Source organism: Ceratotherium simum, chromosome 11, assembly GCF_057802395.1.
Source record: "Ceratotherium simum simum isolate JZ-2026a chromosome 11, ASM5780239v1, whole genome shotgun sequence".
Taxonomy (NCBI): domain Eukaryota; kingdom Metazoa; phylum Chordata; class Mammalia; order Perissodactyla; family Rhinocerotidae; genus Ceratotherium; species Ceratotherium simum.
The window spans coordinates 66,734,498-66,750,984 of record NC_141910.1 but is presented as its reverse complement, the minus strand read 5'-3'; the positions used below and the strand labels follow the sequence as shown (position 1 = coordinate 66,750,984).

At 47.6% G+C, this 16,487-nt stretch overlaps 1 protein-coding gene across 14 annotated transcripts in view; it reads left to right on the top strand.

The window, feature by feature from the left end:
• The window catches only part of GREB1 (growth regulating estrogen receptor binding 1), a 142,745-nt gene that overhangs the window by 90,393 nt on the left and 35,865 nt on the right, over nt 1-16,487 (top strand). For 13 of the 14 annotated variants that reach the window (XM_087437132.1, XM_087437134.1, XM_087437137.1 and 10 more), the window contains 8 exons: nt 1,799-1,984; nt 3,988-4,338; nt 7,696-7,824; nt 8,510-8,638; nt 9,270-9,467; nt 10,220-10,400; nt 11,855-12,050; nt 13,686-13,822. In XM_087437132.1, coding sequence (XP_087293258.1) covers nt 1,799-1,984; nt 3,988-4,338; nt 7,696-7,824; nt 8,510-8,638; nt 9,270-9,467; nt 10,220-10,400; nt 11,855-12,050; nt 13,686-13,822 — 1,507 coding nt within the window. The remainder of the gene's footprint in view (nt 1-1,798; nt 1,985-3,987; nt 4,339-7,695; nt 7,825-8,509; nt 8,639-9,269; nt 9,468-10,219; nt 10,401-11,854; nt 12,051-13,685; nt 13,823-16,487) is intronic. The other variant, XM_014792175.2, reaches the window with a different exon arrangement.

Sequence of the window (16,487 nt, the reverse complement as noted above, 5' to 3'; positions counted from 1 at the left end):
TATATAGCAACAAGCACACATGTGCACCTTCAGGTCTTTCTTAAATAAGTTAGTACTGTGTTTGGTATCATATTTGTAGGAATAGAGTAGAGAAGGTGGCAGGAAAGTGGAGAGGTATCTTACTGTTAATTAAGAAATAAGAGAGGGCACTCTTTTCTTTTTCCTAAAAAAACCAAAAATGGACAGGGTATTCAGGAAGAAGGGGGACAATTTGGGTTTTGAACTGGGCATGAAGTGGGGCCAATAATACCATTGGGCTCTATTGGCCAACTAAGATGAAGGTCAGCATTCGGTCACGTGGCCTGTATTCTCAGCATGGCCTCATGTGTCTGTGGTCGGCCCTGAGAACATAGTGATGAGAACACTGAGCCAGGCAGCAGGGGGAGGGCCGCACTTGCGCCTGCTCTGAGCCAGAAGCCTCAGAGTAGTCGGGCAGTGGCTGGCAGACCTGCGTCGAACAGCTAACATCTCACATAGGGACCATCCTCTCGGTTCCTCAAGTTCACTACGCTTCCTGCCACGGCCCCTCCGTGTAAGCCAGTCCCCTCTTTGTAACATGCATGCTTCCCTCGCACCTTCCCCCACTACCATATGCCCAAACTCCACCAGTGCTTTGAGACCTGGACCAGTGCCTTCTCCTTCAAGCCTCCTTAGTTTCCGTTTCATCTGGGCCCCGTTGCGGCTTCTCTGTGCCTCTCTTATGGCAACTATCACATCCTTCCTTTCACAGTAATTCTTCGTGTTGCCTCTTATAAACTATAATGTTCGTCAGTAGTGCTGCCCAAATTGTGGTCCCTGGTCCAGCCGAACCAGCATTGCCTGGGAGCTTAGTAGAAGTGTGAATTCCCAGGCCCATCCCAGAATCAGAATCAGGCCCCATTCTTGAATCAGAAGCTCTGTGGTGGGGCCCAGCAATCTGTGATTTAGAAAGCCTTTCAGGGGGCCCTCATGCACCCTCAGGTTTGAGAAGCAGTGTCCTCGAGGACATGAACTGTGTCTCAGTCCCCAGATTTCCCCCAGAGCCGAGCACGAGGCCTGCACGTAGTACACAGCAGGCATTCAGTAAGTGTGTGTTTGGTGCATAAATGGAGACCTTCTGAGTACAGGGTGCCACACACACATTGACCACATTTGATCATCTCAGCAACCCCGAGAGGACCCCATTTCACAAATGTGGACACTGAGGCTTAGAGCAGCTAAGCTTCTTGCTTAGGGTCATGTAGTTAATGAATGTGGAGGAGATTTGAACCTGGCCTGGGCTCTTCCACTTCTGAGAGTGGTCATCAGAATTAATCTTGTAATGTGTGCTAAAGCATTTGTCGAGTTCTATCAGTATTTGGAGTCTCTGGTCTGTACAGTGATTTATTTTCCTAACTTAGCTCGCCAGAGAGTCCTGGGAGGATGCGAGGCAGAATTCAACATGGTGGAGTCGGGGAGGCGTGGACTGGCAGACAGTCCTGGCAAAGGTCTAGAAGCTGTTGCCCCCACGAGGTGTCCTAGAGCCTGTGCCGAAGGAGCAGCCCAGGCAATGGCTGTTCAGCTTTGGGCAGATCTCTCGGGGACTTAGCTTGCTCCCCTGGAAGATAAGGGATTGGACTACATGAACAAGAAATGTCATGGCCCCCGTCAGTTGTCAGAGAAGGTGCACCGGATCAGCAAAGGCTGGAAGTCTGAGATTTCCCTGAGAAGGGGCACTTGAGTAACCCAGGGGCAGCTCGCCTGCAGAGATCCACTCGTGGGGGGGCCACCCGTGTGCCCAAGGCCAGTTGCCAAGTAGATGCTGTCTCTTCTTCCATAGGCCACGGGAACTTCCCTTACCTCTGTGGGAACCTGAATGACGTGGTCGTGAGCCCTCTCCTGTACACGTGCTACCAGAACTCCCAGTCCATCTCGAGAGCATATGAACAATACGGGGCCTCCACCATACAGCCCATCTCAGAGGAGATGCAGCTCCTGTTGACTGTCTACTATCTCGTCCAGCTGGGTGAGCCTCCCTCCCGCTTGGGGAACCACTGGTAGAATAATCGCTAAATATGTGAGCCTTGATCATCGACTGACACTTAAGCCCTTGCAGACCGCCTCTGGCTGGTGGATGAATGAAGTGAAATACAGGGAACATGCCTCCCTTGCCCTGGGCACCACTCTTGCCCCTATTCTCCACTATGAGTCCAATCGTATCCTGTCTCTGCTCAGAGCACTCTGGTGGTTTCCCATCACACTCGCAATCCACACTCATTCCAGGGCCCAAGTGACCGGCGCTGCCTCCCGCTCCCTTCTTCTCACTCTGCTCCAGCCCCACTGTCCCTCCCAGGCACATCAGTCTTGGTCCTACCTGGGCCTCTTGTGCTTGCTGATCCGTCCCTGAGAAGTGCTCTTGCCCAGGACATTTGTGGGACATGCTCCCTCATGTCATCCGAGTTTCAGTTCACGTTACCTCCTCAGAGAGGCCTCATCATCATCATATCTAAGACAGCATTCCCCCTCCCCAGGCCCCTGTGGCTCTCTATCCTATTCCCTTTTATCTTTTCCTTCAGAGCACTACCACTCCCAGAAATTATATTCTCTGCTTATTGGTTTATTTTCAGTCCATCTCTCCCAGTTAGGATGTAAGCTCCGTGAGATCAGAAACGTTGATCTAGGTCACTTCTGTGTGTTCAACAGCACCTGCAGCATAAAGTTGACACTCAGCCAGTATGTGTTGAAGGAATGGATAAATGTCGATACAGAAGCCAGTGAAACAAAGCGTTTTAGGCAGAGGGACTAGTCAACAGAGTCAACTGGCCAAGAGTTGAGTGAAGACTGACTATTGACCACTGGGTTTGGGCATATGGAAGTGATTGGCAACCTTGATGAGTGGTGTACACGGAGTGTGGGTTAGAGAGGGTAGAGATGAGGAAACAAGTATGGTGAATGTAGACAACTCTCCCAAAGAGCTCTGCTGGGTGGTGGTGGCTATGGAAGGGTACGTGGGCTCCGGGGAAAGATTTTAAAGATGGAGGTAGAACAGCTAATCTAATCAAACTTTGGCACAGCCCAATGAATGGGTAGTATGATCCCCATTTTTTCAGGTCAGAAAACTTGATCATAAGATAGCTCAAGGCTCCACAGCTGGTGCAGGGTAGAGCTGGATGGGAACATTTCTAAATTGAAGTGTGGTGTTCTTTCCTCCAGCTCACCCAAATATAAAATTTGGACATATAAACCAGAAAATACCTGTAGGAAACAAATGTTGAAAGTATTCGATCTTACTAGTCATCAAAGAGATGGAAATTAACAAATAAAACAAGTAAAGTTTTTCTCAAATTCTTGATAACAACCCCTGTGATGGTAACAACCCCAGTGATGGTATCCAGTGGAGCTAACGATGCAGTAAAACCTGTATTATGCGCCATTGATGTCGTGATAAGTTGGTACATTTAGACCATCTGGAAACAGTCTGATGATATGTATTAGTTGGCTCTGTAAGGCCACTTTTGAGAATTTAGGCTAAGTTACAGTCTATATATAAAGATGTGTATTGCAGAAGTATTTATAATTTGGAAACAATACAAGGATCAACAACGGAGATGTTGCTGAGTAAATGGTGGTGTCTCCACACGAGGGAGATCCTGTGCCCATTAGCAGCGCTATTTATGAAGACCATAAACAGCATGGAACCCTGATGATGGTGTGATGGTGAGGAACGTAGAGGAGCCTGGAAGTCTTAGGCCCACATCCTTACAGCTATTTAAAACCTGCACGTGAAAAAAAAGACTGAGAAATAACAAAAATAGCGGTTCTGTTAGGATGCTGAGTTTATGGCCGCTTTTATAGCCTCCCTATATTTCCCAGCTGTCTGTAACACGATTTAGCAATAATAGTTTAGACTGTGTTATTGTTAAATCAGCTGGACGCATTTCCCCAGAATTGCCCCACTGTGTTTGTGTGAGCCGCAGTGTGCGCGTGGGGCAGGCGCTGAAGCCTCTCCCCGCGCCTTGTCGTTGCCAGCGGCGGACCAGGTGCCCCTGATGGAGGATCTGGAGCAGATCTTCCTGCGCTCGTGGCGCGAGTCGCACCTGACGGAGATCCGCCAGTACCAGCAGGCGCCGCCGCAGCCCTGCCCGCCCGCGCCCGGCGCCGTGGCGCCCGTCACGTCGGCGCAGCTGCCCTGGCTGGCCGGCCTGGCCGCCAGCTCCTGCAACGACAGCGTGCACATCATCGAGTGCACCTACTCCCTGGCCGAGGGCCTCTCCGAGATGTTCCGGCTGCTCATCGAGGGCAAGCTCGCCAAGACCAACTACGTGGTGATCATCTGCGCCTGCCGCAACGCCGCCATCGACTCCTGCATCGCCGTCACCGGTGAGGCCGGCGCGCGCCGCCGCGGTGGTGGCACAGCCGCCGTGTGGACTGCCCACTCGCCCTCCTTCGCGCTTCCGCCCTTTGTGCCACTCGTGGCCCGGGTTTGCAGCCGGGGTTGGTTAGTGACTGCGGTTAGTGCTCATGCCCTGGATGGTGTGCAGTTAAGATTCCCTTCCTCCTGTAAACGAAGGTGGGCAGCTCCCATTTCTCCCCTAGAGAGAAGGGGCAGCTCTGGGGTTCGCGTAGACCCGGGGGGGAAACCTGGCTCCCCCATGCGCCCGGAGATGGGCCTGGTCTCTTAATGCCTCTGGGCTTCAGTTTCTTCACCTGTCTAGTGGAGATAAAAAAACAATGACTTTGTTGTGTTGTGTGGGTTAATGAGCCAATTAACGAATTAATTATAAAAATACTCATTGAAGACCTGCTATGTGCAGCCACTGTTCCAGGGGCTGGGGATCTGGGAGTGAAGTCCTTGCTTTCCTGGAGTGTGCATTCTGGTGGGGGAGGCAGACACCAAACACAGCACAGAAGGTGGCAGACAGAAGGGCAGAGGGATGGAGCATTGCAGTTAGGGGGCTGGCTTCCAGGGGGCATCAGGAGAACCTTTCTAATGAGGTGACATTAGAGCAGGGACCTGAGAGAAACCAGGAAGCAAAGGATACCGACATTGCGGGTGGCTGCAGGGCTCTCCAAGACTGTGTGGCAGTATGCTGTGCTTGGCGTGGTGAAGGGACAAGGGATGGCCAGGGCAGAGGGCAGGACTGGGATTGTGTAGGGCCCTGAAGGCCCTGTCAGAACTTTGAGTTTTTCCCTATGCGAGTTGGGAAACCACGTCAGAAGGTTTTGACCAGAGAAGGATGTGGTCTGACTTTTGTTTTAGAAGGATTGCCCCACTTGTGTGTGGAGAACAGACTAGGGGAGAGGAGCAGAACTAGGGAGGAGGCTGCTGCCTGCATCCAGGCGTGGCTGGGTCTTGGCCTAGGCTGGTGAAGGCAGAAAGAAGTGGCCTGATTCTGGCATATTTTGAAGTTGGTGCCTTCAGGGTTGGCTGATGGGTCCTGTGTGGAGTGTGGGAGGAATCGAGGACTCCAGGACCACTCTGAGGATTTTGGCCTGTGTAGCTGGAATAATGCAGTTACCATTTATGGAGACAGAAAGAACTACAGAAGTGTTTTGTTTTGTTTTGTTAAAATTTTAAAATTGTTTGTATGTGGAGGGAAAAGGTGACAGTGGAGATCATGATGGAATCAAGAGTTCTCTCTGACCAGCTTGGCCTAGGTTTCAGGTATCTCGGTGGCCATGATGGGGAGTCAATTGGATATAAAAATCTGAAGTTCAGGGCAGAGATTGGGTCTAAAGATGAAGGGAGTAGTCAGCATTTTAGGGGGTTGAAAGCCAAGAGATGATGCTATGACCCATCCAGTGAGTGTGGAATGAAGGAAGAGTTCTTTCTGAGGATTAGACCCGCAGCGGGGGAGGAAGCGGTAAAGGAGACCCGAGAAGAACAGATTGAGGGAGAAGTGTTTGAGAAGCTGAGGGGAGGATGCATTTCCAGAAGGAAGAGGGAATGAATAGATCAGATGCTCCTGTTTGATCAAGTAAGTTGAGGCCTGAGAATTGACTCCTTACTCTCTCAACGGGACGGTCGTCTGTGACACTGACAGAGCAGTCTTGGTGGGGTGGTGGGTTTGAAAGTGTCATTGGGTTGGGCTCAAGAGAGAATGAGTGAAGTAACGAATATAGACAACTCTTTTGAGAAGTTTTGCCTCAAAAGGAATAGGGAAATGAGATAATAATTGGAGAGCAAGTAGGATCAGGTTTTTTTTGTTGTTTTAAGTTGGGAAATGGAAGAGTATGTTTGATACTGGGAATGATGCGATAGAGAGGGAGATATAGACGATGCAGGCAAGAGGAGGCAGTGGTTAGAGGAAATGTCCATGAGCAGGAGAGAGGGGATGGTCCACGGTGTGCAGGTGGATGTGTTGGCCCTGAATAGGCGTACAGTGGTTTTGAACGTGTGGGAGACAAGTCAGCGTGGTGGGAGTCCTTTCTCCAGCCACGTCCAGCAGCTTGAGTACAGGTGTGGAGCAGGAAGAGGGTTTGGCTAGTGAGAGTGGAGCAAGGCTGTTGAGGATGGATGCTAGGGAGTGACCACTGATGGACGTGGAGTCCCAGTGAAGGGAGGAGGGGCATGAAGACAGGAAGAGAAAGAAGGCAGGGAATGTTCAGAAGGCTCCATAGATTTGAGAAGAGTGGGGATATTCTTTGAGTTGGGTGTCAGAGATGATCAGAGAGTGGGATTCTGGAAGTAGAGGTTATAAAAGGGGCATAGTTACCCCTAATGACAAAGATCAGGGCACGCCTGTGGTTGCAGGTGGATGACAGGAAGTAGAGGACAGCTCCTTGGAAGAGCTCGGAGGTACTGAGCAACTGTTATGTGCCAGGTCGCTCCTTTGTGCATATTAACCTGTTATCCTGCACCATGACCTCATGAATTCATTCTGTCGGAGCAATGTGAATGCCTAATTTCCAACTTCATCTTGTTAGTTAAAAAGAACACAAGAAAATTCTTAAGTCTAGCGTTTTCTTGGTTAAAGAGTCAGGGATACAAATAGAGATTTCTCAATTTAGGACTATTAATGAAAATTTTAAAACATCTTTCTTAACACTTTTGCCTAGTACTCATAGATCTTTATGGGTCAACTTGTAAATTTCAGAGAATTTTTGGTTAATCAGTACACTCATTTTTTGGCCTGTTTAAAAAAATGACACCACAGGTATTAAATACTTTAAACCTGAAATTTTCATATTGTTTATGTAAAAAATGCGTATTGTTACTATGACGTATCCCAGTTATCTTTTAGCATTCTTTGATCCTAAACTCATTCTATGTTTTTGTAAATTCTCTATGTTGATTTGAGTAGTACTTTCAGTAATAAACCTGGAGCCCTTGCTGCGTGTCAGGCATTGGGCTAAACATTTTATAAACATTGCCTTGTTTTATCCTCAGAATAGTCCTATTAAGTCGATACTGCTGTTAGCCACATATTCCAGACGAGGAAACTGGTCTGGAGGGTTAAGTAACTCGTCCCAGGTTACACAGCTAGTAAGTGGGGAGGGAGTCAGGTTCCAAAGCCGATCCTCTGGGTTTTCCCTCTTATTGTCCTAACTATTAAACTGGGCCAGGATAGTATATGCCATTTCTCCGTTTAACCAACATGAACACCTGCTCTTAGCCAGGCGTGGTGCCTGGCATGGGGGATGGAGAGATGGAGAGATATAGGTACAGACTGTCATTCAGGAGCTCATGTGCTGATTCTAAGCAGAGGGGCCCAGTGAAAGTTGTTTGTTTTCCAGGAAAATACCAAGCCCGGATTCTTTCCGAGAGCCTTCTCACCCCAGCGGAGTACCAGAAGGAAGTCGATTATGAGCTGGTTACGGGGAAAGTGGACTCCTTGGGGGCTTTTTTTAGCACCCTCTGTCCAGGTAGGCTTGTAGTGAGACAGATGCAAACTCATAAATGGATAAGACAGAAATAAACAAAGATGCCAAGTGGGAAGTCATCTCAGGGCCCATCCCCTCTGTGACCTGCTGAGGCTGGCCTTGTTTTAGATGTGCAGGGCAGCCCCTCCATTCTGTGCATTAGCATTTATGGCCCTTTCTGGCGTGGTCTCTGGCTGGCTGTCTTCCTGCGGTAGCTGTGGGTTCTCCTAGGTGGGAGCTTTGGGCTTCTGTCCCACCACTGCTCCCCACCTCCCCTTCTGAATTGCTTGAAGCTTCTTGCTAGAACAGTGTGTTCTCTGTGCCTCGTTCTGTGTGTTCTATGCCGTGAGCGCCCTTCTCTGCCTGGCTACTCACCCCTCAAGACTCACCCTGTTTCCTCCCAGAAACCTTCGCTGGCCCTTCTTTCTCCAGGATGGGCTCCGAACCCTTCCTTCTGTTCTTTAGCATCTCCTTCTTCCTTCTCTCCTCACACCTACTGTGTCATAGTGTAATTTTCTTTAGCATCTCTGCCTTCCTTGCTAGGCTGTGAAGTCGGGACCGTGTCTTCTTAATCTCCGTTACCCCAGGCCCAGGACAGTGCCTGATCCATAGTAGGTGTTCCGTAGATGTTTGCTGAATTTTGCTGAGATGGAAAACCCATTTCTGTTATTCTCTCTGTTTTGGGCAGAGGGCGACATTGACATTTTGCTGGACAAATTTCATCAGGAAAATCAAGGCCACATTTCTTCCTCACTTACTGCCTCCTCTGTCACCAAATCAGCATCCCTGGATGTCAGCGGGGTACCAGTGTGCACAAGTGAGTGATGAGAGGAAGTTGGTGTCCAGGGTCTGGGCTGATGAGGCGGCGTCCAGGGGCCTCCAGGAACTATGAGAAAGCAATGTTAGAGGCAGTTGCAGAGGGCAGGGTGTCTCCCTAGCATGCAAGTAGACCTAAGATCTAATTTTAATTTTAGTCCTTAATTATAAAGACCATTTTGCCCTGAAATGTCCATGTATTCTTTTTCCTGAGATGGTACATTTCTGGGTGTTGACTTCCAGCTTATCAATGCATTGTTGAAATATTTTATTCATACTAAGTTCCTGAAAATCTGTGACAGTCTCCTTCTCTTCCAGAGAACTTACAGCATCTTCTAAAGTCCAATCTCAGCGTCAGCTTCCCTGGGATGCTGTCCTTGTCCCCTCCAGGTAGAGTAGGTCACTGCCTCTGTGCTCCCTGATCGCTGTTCATCCTTTTATTTTTAAATTAGGAAAGGTGTGAAATGATGCGTAGCCCAGAGCAAGCGCTCGAAAAATGTTAGTGTATTCCCTGTTTCCCTTGTTGCTTTGTGCACTAGACAGGGGCCTACTCTTTGACTCCCTAGCAGAGGTCCAGGGCAGTGGCCATCTGTTCTCGGGTGCACCTCACCTTTTGTGGGCTCTGGTTCCAGGTTACAATCTGGAGCCCCACTGCATCCGGCCCTTCCAGCTGGCCGTGGCCCAGAAGCTCCTCTCCCATGTGTGTTCAATTGCGGATTCCAGTACCCAAAATCTGGACTTAGGATCCTTTGAGAAGGTGGACTTTCTGATTTGTATTCCACCCTCAGAAGTGACCTACCAGCAGACTCTGTTCCACGTCTGGCATTCAGGTATGGGGCCTTTTGGGGGCAAGCTGTGATGTCTGCATGGAGAAGCTTTGATCCACTTAAGTTCTGATCTGGATTTGAACACCAGTGTTTGCTTCTAAAGTAGATAGGACAAGTGTTATTACTCCCATTTTATAGATCGTGAAGCTGATGCTCAGAGATAGCAACTTACCTGAGATTTTATAATTGGTTAAGGGTGGAACCGTGACTTGAATTTTCACTCTGTCCCGCTCAGGTCAATGATCTATGTGTTGATATTCTGCTTCAACTTAATGTATTTCCTCTGCGCTTTCAAGGGGATTAAATGTGAAATACACGGAGAGCCAATGTCTTAACTCAAAGGAGTCAGTCTAGAGTCGTATAACCGAAGGCCCCATGGCATTTAGGCTGGGAGATGATTTTGCTGGTGGGGGGATCTTTGCCATTCCCTTCAGTCACACCATGCCTGAGATCAGCTGCTTCATGAAGCCAGCTTTGCAGTGCCTTCTGGGTGGGGTGCTGTGTACACCTCTGGGTGGGCTGTTCCGCCAAGCTGTGGAGCAGGCCTGCCTCTGGGCCCAGCTCCTGCACAGACAGGTGCACGGTAGTCGTTTGCATTGGAGCCTGCCTGCATGACACACTGGTGTCTCATGCGTCCCTCTGGCCCCTGGGCCTGGCACAGTGCCTGCTGTAGAGATGCTCACAGGTGTCTGCTGAGTGAATAGAAAATGCATGACGACGTTTGGAGTTACTGATGTGTTTTTACTGTCTTGCAGGGGTTTTACTGGAGCTTGGCTTGGAAAAGGAGCACATGACCAAGCAGAGGGTTGAACAGTATGTTTTGAAACTAGATGCGGAGGCGCAGACAAAATTTAAGTCCTTTCTACAAAACTCCTTTCAGAATCCACACACGCTCTTTGTCCTAATCCACGACCATGCCCACTGGGATCTTCTGAGGTTAGAGTGACTTTGGCATATGGCAGGGTTGACATTTTCCTTCTTTGAATTAATATATGTATATGGATGATTCTTGGGACTGAGGGTCGAAGTCTTAAAAAGATGAATGTTGTTGGGGGCTTGGCATCTGTAAGCAAATGCCATGGAGGTATTTCAGAGCCTTAGAGCTGGAAGTTACCTTAGGGATCATCTAGTGCAACCTCTGAAAGTCACCATTATGGAAACTAGAGAAGGGAAGCATCTTGCTCAACATCGCGGGGCTGGGTGGGGGTGGGAGGATGTTAGTGGCAGAGCCAGCCTAGGACTAAAGACCCCTGAATTGCAGCCTGATGCTCTTTTTCTGTACCCTACTCAGCAGCAAGGCACACCCTGGTGCTGGGAAGGGATCCTGACGGGTGGCTTGGCCCAGGCCCCTTCCTGATGGAGGCCCCATCGCCTCCAGTGCCAGGGCTCCCAGCTGGTGCCCGCCTGCTTCAGGGTGATTTTACTCAATTCAAATGAACGTAAATCTAGATGAGTTTCAGAGGGCGTCAGGCTTGGAGTCTGGCAGGATTCCTGGTTGTTTCCCAGGATCGGTCATCTCCATGAGACTGGCTTGTGGTTGTGTGTTTGGACACTGCCACTGACGTGGATGAGGAGGCGAGGAATATCAAGGGTCAGCTCTCAGAGGAAGGCTTTGCTTTAGCACAGATTCAGAAGCTTAGGGCTGGCCGGAGCCTCACAGAACACCTGGATAAAGAGTTTACAATCTGAGGTCCATGTATGGGCTTGGGGGAATTTGAACATCCTGAATTATATAAAAAGCTATATTGTGAATATTCATTTTGGGAGTAGGTTTCTTGGAATGGCTACCTGCCACCCAAAAGGTGAAGCACTGATTTTTTTATATTCCTCTAGATTTATAGAAGAGAACTCCTGAGGCCATTGTCCCACAGAGAAAGACTGAGCTGTGCTTGTCTCTTAGACCCCTGTCCAAAATGCTTGCCATTTCCAGTCCTATATTTTAAAATTTAGTGTAGAATTTACCATTCCGTATCCTCTTTGGATCATTTCAAGGTCAGCAGAACTTTAGGGGAAAAAATTTAAGGAGGCAGGTACACAATCAGATTGTGCCAAAGGAGAAAAGGGGATTCTGTGGACACTCCTGGGTGAGAATCACTGTCTAGAGGGGTAGGTGGATTGGGTATGTTGCGAGCAATCCTCTATAAATGCTGTTCCCCCAGCCAAATTTTTAATAAAGTAATGGAGAGAGTCTGACAGAAGAGTCTGACCGGGGCCTAAGTGCAATCATTTCTTTATTTTTTATTTTCCTAGTCATGGGCAGAGCCATAAGCTTCAATTATTGGTGGAGTTGGGAGCAAGTTATAAATTTATTCAACTGCTTGATCCTTGGTAAATTACAGAACCGCACTGGTCATTCCACTTACTGTTTCTTCTCCCTGTTTCTCCCTCAGTAGCGCTGTTCATAATCTCTACGCCCAAAGTGACCCGTCTGTGGGATTGGTGGACAGATTGCTCAATTGCAGGGAGGTGAAGGAGGCCGCCAATATCGTGACCCTCCACGTGACTTCCTTCCCTTATGCGCTGCAGACACAACACACCCTCATCAGCCCTTACAATGAGATCCACTGGCCTGCCTCCTACAGTAACGTGAGTGCCACTGGGCTGCTGGGCCTGGGGTAGCAATGACCCTTGAGTTGGGAGCAATTCCGTTTAGCAAAAATCTTGACTGACTGCCATAGTAGAGGGTCAAGCGGGTTCTAGCTCCCTGGCTCGCTGATTCAACTCTGGGTTAGATTTAAACCCTTCTTGGTCTTTAGAAACCTTCCCGAAATACATCAGTTGGCTTTCCCGTCTTAGAACATGTAACGTTTTGTCTGGAAGCCTTAGAAATGTTCCTGTTTTTCCTATAAGGTTCAAAATCTCCTTCCTTAAACTGAACACACATCCGCAAAACCTGGTGAGTTTTATTTCGGTTTGTCACCTGCCATTTTGTCATCAAAATAGGAGACCACAACAATTCTGGTAATTTGAGAATTCTGGGTAGTTGGATTCTGGCTAATTACACAAATAATAGGTAAACGTCAAATGCTGGACGTCTTTGGAGTGTCTCAGAGTCGTCTGAGGAACTTTTAAAGATACTGATGCTTTAGTATCAGCATAAAGATAGTATCAGCTATCTTTATATGCTTTAGTATCAGCTGTAAAGATACAGCTGAACTGGCTGCAGTTCAGTGGATTCTGAATCAGTGGTAGTAATAGCCGTCGCTTGTGTAGTGCTTACTGTGAGCCAGGTAGGCACTGTTCTAAGTGCTTTGTCATATGAACTCAGGTAAGATGCAGGTGCTAGGATGATTTCTGATTTACAAATGGGAAAAACAAGGTGTGGGGGGGGCGTTGAGCCACTTGCCTGAGGCCATGAAACTAGACAGTGATGGAGCCGGGATATGACCCAGGCCGGCCGCTCCCTGGCCCTCGCGCTTAACCCCTGTGCCATTTGAGGGTAAAATTCTTGCCTTTGGGGGCTTGCCCCGTGGCATAGCGGCTGAGTTAACGTGCTCCGCTTTGGTGGCCCAGGGTTCGCAGGTTTGGATCCCGGGCGTGGACCTCTGCATAGCTTGTCAAGCCATGGTGTGGCAGGCATCCCATATATACAGTAGAGGAAGGTGGGCACGGATGTTAGCCCAGGGCCAATCTTCCTCAGCAAAAAGAGGAGGATTGGCAATGGATGTTAGCTCAGGGCTAATCTTCCTCACCAAAAAAAAAAAAAAAAAAAATCATGCCTTTGCATTGTTAACAGCCTCCAAATTTTGCTACGCTCTGAAGTTTGACAAGCTCTGATGTTAGTTTGGGGGGAATTTTATGTCAATGTGAGTAAAATTGATTAAGTAAATGTATTTTTTCTGTTGACTTTAATAACAACTAAATGCAAGGTGGTTGATGTGCCTCTTCCTAAGAACAGCTGAAAATTGTTGGAAAGAAGCAATTTTAACAAAGTTTTATGTTATAAAAAGATAAGGCTGATTTTTCTTCTTGGCGAAGATACTAGGGTCCCTGCGAGGACCTGGCGATCCCCTGGTGGGGATGCATCATCCTTCAAGTACGGAGTGCTCTGTGCTCTGGATCTGCAGAGGAAAGAATGTTATAAAATGTCATCCAAGGGACTGCAGAGTCAGCACCGTTTAGATCAGGGTGCCCGTCCAGGCTGTCTGCACGCCTAGCAGGTGAACCTCTCAGTCCCCACAAATGCAACGTTTGAGTGACCGAGGCTCTTCTCTGTTTCAGGGGGTGGACTTATATCCTGAGAATAAGAAGTACTTCGGGCTGTCAGAGTTCATTGAGTCCACCCTTTCAGGACACAGCCTCCCCTTGCTCAGATACGACAGCTCCTTTGAGGCCATGGTCACCGCGTTGGGAAAAAGGTACATGTCTCTCTTCGAAGTTATTAAAAACGCTCAGTAGTCAAGTGTGAGTTGAGGCGCACGTGGCCAGGGAATTCCAGGGTGGGATCCACCTCCCTCCCTTCCTGGGTGACTCAGTCCCTCCGCTAAAGGGACTCTATTTCTCATCTTGCGTTTTGTGTTAGTGATATCTCTGTCATGGCTGCTGCTCCAGAAAATTTTAGAGATGAAAATGGGCAGAAATATGCTGGAATATGGGATTGTGTGTTTGAGAATCAAAGGAGGGCAACAAAATAAGAGGTAAGATACCAAAACGCTTAAGGAAGCGCTAGGGACAATCACAGTTGGCTTCACTTTTTATGTCCTCTGCGTATCATCTATCGAGTGCTAATTTTGTGCCATTCAGTGTTCCAAGAGCCTTACTTTCATGATCTTATTTAGTTCTCCTGATAGCTTGCTGAGCAAAGAAGCCCTCCCAGATTTTACACTGAGGCCATGAGAACTGGCCTCTGCTCTCGGCCCAGCTCCCCCATGTCTCCTTGTGCAGCTAACACATTGAGTGCTTAGTGAGCTGTAGACACTGAGCTCAGTCCTCTATGTTTATTGCCTAAAGATAATCCTCCCAGTGGCACAGTGGGATAGGAGATACTGTTATCTCCATTTGACGGAGGAAGAAACTGAGACTTGGGTAAAGTAACTTGCCCAAGGTCACGTGGGGGTTTATAGTGAAGCCAGATCAAATCCTATCATTTGACTCCAAAGCAGCATAACCACTAAGCCATATAGAGCAAGATCTCACAGCTAGTAGAAGGCCAACCAGACCATGGGACCATATGTCCTGGCTCTACCCTGTATTAGTTTTAACCTTAGGCAAATCACTGAACCTGTCTGAACTTCTGTACCCTCACCTGTAGATCAAATCTGCTCTCCTAGTGGCTTCTTATGAGAGTTTCATGAAATGATGAACCTGGGCAGAGTCAGGAACAGTTGCATGCTGAGAAGGCTCCAAAATCATGTCCCTGGGTTTGAGTCCTGGGTCTGTACTCATCAGCTGTAAGACATGAGGAAAGTTTCTCAATTCTCTTTGGGAATAATAAGCCCTACCTCCTAGGACTGTTATGCGGACTAAGTGGATTAATACATGTAAAGCATTAAAAACAGTGCCTGGCAGACATTACATGCTCCTGTTTGCTGCTGCCATCACCATCACCAGCATCACCACCGTCACTGTCACCATCATCACTGTCACCATCACATCCTCACAGTTACCACCACCATCACACCATCCTCCTCCTTTCTCCCCCTCTGCTAAACTGGAAGTATTGCACAGAGAGTAAAATTTACATTTCACTGAGCGAGAAGAGAATATCAAATTCTGGAATATTGAGGTATGGAGAATTGTAAAAACTCCTAGGAACCACTTAGCCAACCACCTCATTTATAATTGTGGGAACTGAGGCCCAGAGAGGGGAAGTGGTTTGCCAAGGGTCACAGAACCTATTTGTAGCAACCTAGCCTATAACCAGGTTTGATGTTCTTTCCACCATGCCATACTGCCTTTCCCAGGAATCACCTGTTTGGAAAACTCTCTTGAAATAGGTGACTTGAACAGTAGGAGATAAAGGTAAGAACACAGAGGTTACTGCCTCTTGCCACCACGTGCACAGCTAGACTGTTGGTTCACTGTGTGTCGCAGACACACTCCAGCATACGGCTGGGAAATCTGTTCATGGGACCACAAATCTGACACAGACCTACTGGGACTAAAAACATTCAGACATTTAACAACTCCCATTTTTATTCCAGTACGTTTTCTGTGGAGTTTCCTTCCTGTGGGGCCAACCACAAAGGCTTAGAGACGGGCGCATTTTTATGCCTGACTCGTGGGTGCTGTTTAGAGCTAGGCACTAGTTCCTGCCTCCCATGTGCTTGTCTTTTTTTTTTTTTTTTTAAACAACAGCTTTAATGAGGAATAAGGACATACAGTAAGCTGCACATATTTAAAGTGTTCCATTTGATGAGTTTCAATGTATGTAAACACTGGCAAAACCTTCACTACAATTAAGATAATGAACAAAAGTTTCCTCCTGCCCCTTTCTAGTTATTCCTTCCTATCCCTCTCTCACTATTGATCAGTTTGCATTTTCTCAAGTTTTATATAAATGAAATTATATACTATGCACTCCTTTTTATTTGGCTTCTTTCACTCAGCATAATTATACTGAGGTTCATCCATGTTGTTGCATGTATCAATAGTTCATTCCTTTTTCGTGCTGCATAGTATTCTACAATAGAATACTACTGAATGGCTATAGGAGTTTGTTTATTTACTGGTTAATGGATATTTAGGTTATTTTTCGGTTTTGACTGTTACAAATAAAGCTGCTATGAAAATATGAAAATAGCAGCTTTACATGTACTTTATTCTTAATGCTTTACAGGTACTTCTAAGTCTACACGTACAAGGCTTTGTGTAGACTATGCTTTCATTTCTCTTTGGTAAATACCTAGTAATGGATTGGCTGGGTTATGTGGTAGGTATGTGTTTAAATTTTTAACAATCCACCAAGTTGTTTTCTAAGGTAGTTGCATCATTTTATATTCTCACCAGCAATGTATGAGAATTTCAGTTGCTCCACATCCTCATCAGCACTTACTGTGGTCAGTCTTTTTAATTTTAGCCATT